Genomic DNA, 8000 nt, shown 5'->3' on the forward strand with positions numbered 1-8000 from the left:
TATATACACTTTGTATATATATATAAATAAAGGCACTGTTTTTGTATGACAACCCAGTGACAAAGATGCCCACAGCACCAGCACAACGTTATGCCATCACGTGCACCATTGAGTTTAGATTTGTAAAAATTTACAAATTTGCACCGAGTGTTGTCATTGTGTTAGAGAGTAAATGTTATGAATAAATTTAACATTAAACATAATCCAAATTGAAGTGTTACATCATTTTCATCCCCCGTTTTGGCATCTGCATTTGGTAGCAGGTCAAATTGACAAAGACCATGCAGAATAATGTAGTATTTTAATTCCATAGCATAGGAAGCTATGTAGTCTCTGTAAGTAGGCTGAGGGGGAATAATATCTGTATTTTTTTTTAAATTTATTTATTCATTTCAAATTAAAAACACAATAACAATTTCAAAACAAGAGAGTAAAATACAAAACATAAAATGAAAGGCAGCAGAAGAAGAAAAAAAATCTTATTATTTCTGCACCTTCTTAAACAAAATCAATTCAAACAATCAATTCAATCAATAATCATCTATAAATAAAACAAAATTACATAACTGTTCACAATTTTTCCATTTATATTTCGTTTGATATTAACTAACTTAAATCTACATGTATCTATTCAACAATATGTTCTTAATCTTTTTCTTAAATATAAACATTGACTTTGATTTTTTTACATCATCATCCAATCTATTCCAAAAACCTATTCCCTGTATTGAAGTAGACCTACCCCTTAAACTAGTCCTATACTTTGGTTTCACAAAAATATCTGTTCCCTTTAGATTATAACAACTTTTCCTTTTCACAAAATATGCTTGAATGTTCGAGGGTAGTATATAATTCTGAGCTTTATACATGAGTAGGAGAATATTATAATCCACCAGATCATAAAACTTAAGTAATTTCAATTTATAAAATAAAGTAGTTGTAGGATGACAGTAATGTTTTCTAGTTATAATTCTTATAGCTCTTTTCTGTAACACAAAAATATTGGTATCGGTTATCGGCCAAATAAGTTTTAACATATCGGATATCGGCCAAAAATCCAATATCGTGCATCCCTACTTGACATCATAGTAAAATTTAGATTCCAATACCAATAACAAAAATTACTTGATGCTCAATGAATGTTGTAAGAAAATAATTAAACACATTACTAGAATAACTTTTTTTTTTTAGCTAGCAGCATTGGTGGTTCTATAGCAGCTACATGCTTTGAAGCCTGAAGTCCTAACATAAAAGATAACAAAAATCAATCCTAAGTTAATTTTTCTCTGAAAAAGTGTCCATCTCAAAGTTGTGACCATTAATTTGTTACGGTTCAGCTGCTAATGAGGGTAGGAAGTTGTGTTTTAAATGGAGGAGACATTGACCACACTTTTGGTATTGATACTGTTGCAGTGAGTATCTATTTTCTTCTTAGTATCAGTATCTAAATAATTTTTGACAACTCCAGTTCAAAAAATTAAAAGCCAATCCCAATAGTATTTACTAGACATATTTATCAGTAAGAATTCAACTGTTACTGCTCTATTACAATAGGTTTTTAACAGTGACAGTAATTTTGCTGTGGTCAAATAAAATATTTCGGTCAGGTATTTTTAGACCTATTTTATTGTTTTGCTGTTCTGCTGTTCTCTACTGTTCTATACTTTCCATTCAGTGAATGCGGATTGTATTTTTGATACGAATTGCAGAATTCCTTTGTTGTCTTCAAAAGTATGGAAGAGTATAGAACTTGATGAGTCCGAAAATTCGTATGAATTTTTGAACAGGTTATGGTGTGTAGGTACCCTTAATTTGCCTTTGGACATCTAGTTTTGTTGTATTTTTGTGTGTGTATGATGTATAGACTGGCTCAATACATCCTTAATATTTTAATGCTTTAACCCTCCATTATGATTTCACATAATATAAGTGTCATGCAGTTGTTTTGTTTTTTTCCCATGGACATATTTGGAGCCCATTCACATCCTCCTCATCGATTCTTAAGAATAAACGTTCTTTTACCCGATTATGAGTGTTGTGAAAGCAATACATGCCAACGATAGGGCCAAAATTATTCCCTGACTAGTCATGGTGTGTTTGTACTTGATGTACTATCATATTCACACCCACAGTGACGTTTTGTGCTTCTGAAACCAGGCTGTGCCAGTTTATTATTAGCTTCTGAGCGCCTGCATATATGTATATTTGTGTTTGTTTCATTCTAGGAAAGGATCTATTTCAAAGTGTGGGTCATTAATAACCAGAGTTCACGTGGAGGGGAGCTGAAAGGTTGGGGGTGGCCTTTTTATAGCTGAGAAGTTTTTGTAATTGTACTCTGTTCATGGAGAAATACATGTTATCAGGAGGCAAGAATCTTAACATTAGAGTGGAATTTCTTTAGCCTCATTTAGCCTTTACATTCATATTACAGTTAACGATGCGTCTTGGTGTCAATTTAAGGTTGTAAAAGCTGTGAATAGTGTATAAACTGCTGTTACTATATTAGTTTCTATTTGGATGGCAGTAGCACTTGCTCTGAGGATTCCAATGTTTATTATCAAGAAGTCAGAGTATATTTTATGATGTCTAGTTGATCAAAAATCATGACCCACACTGATCACTCATAGGTGGAAATTCACAGGGGTGCTGTTGATTCCCAATTTTGGAAAAACAATAATCTCCCCCAATTAATCATTTCGGGAAGTATACTTTTAAGCATTATAAAAACAAAAGCGTATCTACTGTTTAAATAGGCAAAATAATGCATTCATGCCTTCAATTGCTCCCCGGGTGCATAGCTGTCCACTGCTCCACCTGGGTGTATCCCAGGTGTGATGGGTTAAATGCAGAGAACTACTTTCATCGTTGTATGGGAACATACAATGATGACAATCTCAGACTTCCCTTCAAAAACATATGGCTCCTCCCCCCAGTCAGCCTAATGGTGGTTTAGTCCATTGTGCACTCGCTTAAGGCAACACAGAACCAAGCAGCCTGAGGACTGAAGCGGCCTAAACAAATAGCTTCCAGTAAGCGCTCACTTGTGACAGCTTCTTGTTAGTATAGTGGTGAGTAATTCTGTCACATGAAAGATCACAGTTCAACTCCCTGACAGGAAGTCTCATTATATATTGTTTTATTTAATCTACCCCTCCTCCCCCCAAAAGCTGTTATTAAAGCTCCCTCCCCCAAAAATGAAACAGAATTTCCGCCCCTGTGATCACCAACAGCATTCAACCCACTAACATATGATGCCCTCTATGTTCCTGGCATTCGTGTCCGTATTACTTTGCCACTTTTGTCACATTCTAACAGCAACACTACTTCATGAAGCTGTATACCCTGATGATATCTGTCTTTTTCTAAATGATAAATCACCTTGGCCTCCTGCAGAATTCACTTTAGTAGTTTAAAGAACTTGAAAATGTTTTGATTAGCCTTTATATTCCTCATCTTACTACAGTTAAGTGTCTATGATGCTGAAAAGTAGATATAAGACCAAGTTAGAGAGCATTAAAAGATATGTTGCTAATGTGCCAGATAACACAGATGGAGTCTGACACTTTGTGTGTGCTTAAACATGAAAATATGCATTTTATTTAGGTTGCTTTTGATGTAGTGGCAAAATTATCAAGTGTAAAATATTAAATACGTCCTACGTAGAATAAGTGCTTCTCAAGCCTTAAGCAGTTATTTGACCTTCAACTGAACTACCAGTTTCATAAAAAAGAGGCCATTTTAAATTATTACATCGTTTGTTGTGCTTTTCATGTTAACAGCTGCATGTATTTGACTTGCGCTGTCTTTTTGCTGTAAAATGTACAAAGACCTGAACAATACTAGAATACACTATCGATGATTACATTCTGTTGATCTTTTACTGAATACTCATTGCTGCTTTCTTGTAAACGTCTGACAGTCTGTGTATTTTTAGTTACCGGTACTCCTTTGTGTCAGAGGGAGGTCGTACAGTGATGCTACTATTTGAAAGGCTGGTTTGGTGGAGCGTTCCCGGACTTAGACCTCCTGATTGTAATCATTTTAGCAGACACAGCCCAAGTTAATCCCACTCATATTCCTAAAGGCTTTGTCAGGTATGTGAGCAATCATGCTCCTGTTCATCAGTCACTTTCCCAGCAGCCACTGGGGTTACTCCAGGCTGTAATTAAGAGGTCAGTGGCCAAACGGTTTGCTGGCTACAATGGCACATTTTTCATATTTGCTAATTTATAGATGACGTACGTGGCACCATGCATTTTTCCCCTAGCATATATTTGCTTGTCAGAGCTCAGTGCACTAATGAGAAAATGTAAAATAAAAGGGAACCTGGTAAAAGAAATGTTACCACAAATACTCAGAGGATAGTAGGCTTATGCTATTCTTTGATTCAGATGCATTACTCTCTCATTTCATCTCCTTTTCACATGCCACCTCAAGTGCTAGCGTTTCCTGTGTCTTGTATGACTCAGATCAAAACTGCTGAAATACGCAGAAAGCTGTGCAGAGATGTAGGTGCTGAACTCTGAACTGTCTGCAGTATTAAATGCATCCCCCTCATCTTTGACTCAAAGCTGAGATTAATTCAATCTAAGTAAGATTAATATAAGTGAAAAAGCATGTGCTCAACACATGGGTAGCAATCAGGAATATTAGTGAAAATATCATCTTCCCTGTTTAGGGACGTATTAGTATTCCAACCAAAGATTAGGATATTAATTTCAGTACAAACTCATGAGTGTTTTGTTTTTTTAATCTGGTAAGAAAAGATTGTACTGAATGTGACAAAGGTCAGCCTGCAGTTCCAGAAATTCTTATTCTTGTAAAATGTAAATAAATATTTGTTATAAACTTTTACATTTTGCAAAATATTGTTAATTGATAAATCGAAACCATAAAGTAAAAATGAATACAAATATATCCCAAGCCTTTCAGGTAATGCGAACATGTGACTAAGTTTATTGAAGCAGTTAATTTATGGTTAAAGGGACCAGAAATGTTTATGAAATTGTCTCCTATGTGTTAAGCTCATCCTACTTAATGTTGGTACAAACATTTTTAAATGACTTTTTACCTAATTAAAATAATATTTTGGTAAATAAAAGTGAAAGCAAACAAATAGCTTGTAATTATGATAGTAAAACAATATATTTCTGGTGAACCGGAGAGCTGTTTTGTTCAAATCAATGCTCAACACTTACCATCTGCGTTTTCCTGCACCTCCCAGGACCACTGGTGTCTCCGCATTCACTCCCAAACAATCTGGACAGCAACAAGGCCGTGGAAAGGAGACCATCCAAAGTAGGGGTCAGTAGAGAAAGCAGCAGTGTGGACTTCAGCAAGGTAACCTTACTATAGTACTGAGCACAGACACAGTCCTTCACAGTGGAATGGCCCAAGATCAACTTCATCTGTGTTTTTCTTCAGTTTCTGGGCTTTCACAGACATTTCAGTGGCTTGCGTAGAAAAACCACCTATATACTCACTGCCTCTTTTCTTCTCAGCTGTGTAAAATACATCTGTGATCTTTGTCTTTTAATGGGCAAAGAATATTAAATAAGATGCTATAAAAAGGCTTAGTTTTAAAAATCCACCTCTGTTGCATGACTTCCATTCATCCCCTTATCTTTTTAGTGTTAAGATGGCAGGCTGCCATAAGTTGCTGTTATAATACCACTCGTTGTACCTGCCAAAACCTAAGGTGCACTGTGTAAATGAGTCATGGAAGACAGAGGGCTGAAGGCATGTTTGTTCCTACACTGGGATTGCTGCCATGCTTAGATCTGTATTTAGTAACATGCATCAAACATTTGTTAAAAACGGGTCTCTTGTAAAGGAGTCCTCGAGGCTCAATGAGACCAATCTGTATAAATAAAGGTTGAATGAATATTTACTTGGAGAACATAAGATATGGTTCACAACAGTGGACTATCTTTGCTCAGTACTATTTAGTTGTATGTATCTCTACTAAAATTCCTAATGTTTGCTGCCGATCCCTGTTTTACTGTAGTTTCTCATTCTTTTGCATGGGTGTGCTTCTGCATGTATTGGTCTGCTTCATTCTCTGCCACAACTTCCTTTTTCTCTACAATTGTTTTGTTTTTGATTGTTTATATGCTTCTACAATTTCATGACTTTCAGGTGGACATGAATTTTATGAGGAAGATTCCTCCAGGAGCTGAAGCGTCTAACGTGCTTGTGGGAGAAGTGGACTTTTTGGAGAAGCCCATAATTGTGTTTGTGCGATTGTCTCCGGCAGTCCTTATCACAGGCCTCACTGAGGTGCCTGTTCCCACAAGGTACGATAATCTCTAATTGCATGACTTTACTTTTAAAATTAGACGTCCAGTAAAAGTCACTTAAGTTATTACACTCTGGAAGCCAACTGGCAAAGTAATTTGCAAAAGTTATGATTGCATTTGAGTAATATAGCCTGGGGATTTACAGATGTTCTGGTATTTTTTTTTTTCTTTCCATTGCCGTATTTCCTTTACTTAAATTAAACAAACGTGAGAAATCACACTACGTGGTGTATGGTGCGTGGCAACACCAATTGTCATGTGATGCTAAAACGTTGATTGCATGACAAAAAAAGGAAATTAAAGGTTTTAAATAATAGATAGACAAATTTTTGTTTTTAAAGTGCCATTGCCAAACGTGCAACGTGTTTTTGGAGGAGTTGAAAGATGCTCTCTGGTTTTCATAAAAAAAAAAAAAACAATAACATCAAGTCATTAAAAATATTTCTGGTATAAGTGCATTGATGTCAGTCTGTTAATGAATATGTCTTGTGCAAAGGTTTCTTTTCCTCCTTTTGGGCCCTCATGGTAAAGGAGCACAGTACCATGAAATTGGCAGATCCATGGCAACACTAATGACAGATGAGGTGAGGAATGACGGATTCTTAATGTCCTACTTTTGTCATTTTGCACCACTTAAAAACTTACCTAAAACAAAGACGCCTGCATCATTTGGTTTGCTCCTTAGCAATAGAAGTTACTTACTGTACAGCACAAACCTAAGTTTGGGTCTTTATTTCATGTCTAGATTTTTCATGATGTTGCTTACAAAGCCAAAGACCGAACAGATCTACTATCTGGGATAGACGAGTTCCTTGACCAGGTGACTGTCCTGCCCCCTGGAGAATGGGACCCCACGATCCGAATTGAGCCTCCAAAAAATGTCCCGTCTCAGGTTAGCATCTCTCTTTCTTGAGGTTTTAGTCAGGATTACTTCGTGAATAATACTGTATAATGATATGTCTTTGTTTTGGTTTGTTAAATATTGAGTTTTAGACAAGTGAATATACAGCAGACACTTCCTTAACGATGATTAAACAGAGATTAGTATTGCTGCTACTTATCAATAGGTTTACCACTGAATACTTCATTACCAGTTTTCCCAACCTTTGAACTTAAAGTTTTTGCACACTTAAATTTACTTGTGTATTCTTTCAGACTTTCAGAGCCACATCTCCTCACTCCCACACCATTATTAACTTGAATGGGAACAAAGAAACTGAAGTGACTGGCACTGTAGCATGTTTACTTACATGTCTTTTGACCTTTAGTCGAAGAGAAAGAGACCATCTCAGCCTAATGGCACCGCAGCTTCAGCTGGAGAGCAGGAAAAAGAGGATGACCACCATGCCGGCCCTGAGCTTCAAAGGACTGGGAGGTTGAGTATAGGCCACTTTTTTGGAAGAAAATTTACACCCAGAAATGTTTCAGCTGCAACTTTTACTATTGCTCTAATAAAGTTTTAAATGTTAGCACCTTACTGTTTTTAATTGAAATCAAACATTTGGTCTATTTATAAAAATGCTAAGAGTATAAATGGATGGATGGATGGATGGATGGATGGATGGATGGATGGATGGATGGATGGATGGATGGATGGATGGATGGATGGATGGATGGATGGATGGATGGATGGATGGATGGATGGATGGATGGATGGATGGATGGATGGATGGATGGATGGATGGATGGATGGATGGATGG

At 36.4% G+C, this 8000-nt stretch overlaps 1 protein-coding gene across 1 annotated transcript; it reads left to right on the forward strand.

The window, feature by feature from the left end:
• Nucleotides 1–5224: 5224 nt before the first annotated feature.
• LOC119425566 (sodium bicarbonate cotransporter 3) lies at nt 5225–7674 on the forward strand (the record flags this gene model as incomplete). Its single annotated transcript, XM_037693093.1, is given in 5 exon segments — nt 5225–5340; nt 6139–6296; nt 6796–6883; nt 7045–7191; nt 7568–7674. Coding segments are annotated over 5 exon segments (616 nt in total), but the record flags the coding sequence as incomplete, so codon positions are not given.
• Between the last annotated feature and the right edge of the window lie 326 nt (nt 7675–8000).

Source organism: Nematolebias whitei, chromosome 19 (genome assembly GCF_014905685.2).
Source record: "Nematolebias whitei isolate Nwh7 chromosome 19, NemWhi1, whole genome shotgun sequence".
NCBI lineage: Eukaryota > Metazoa > Chordata > Actinopteri > Cyprinodontiformes > Rivulidae > Nematolebias > Nematolebias whitei.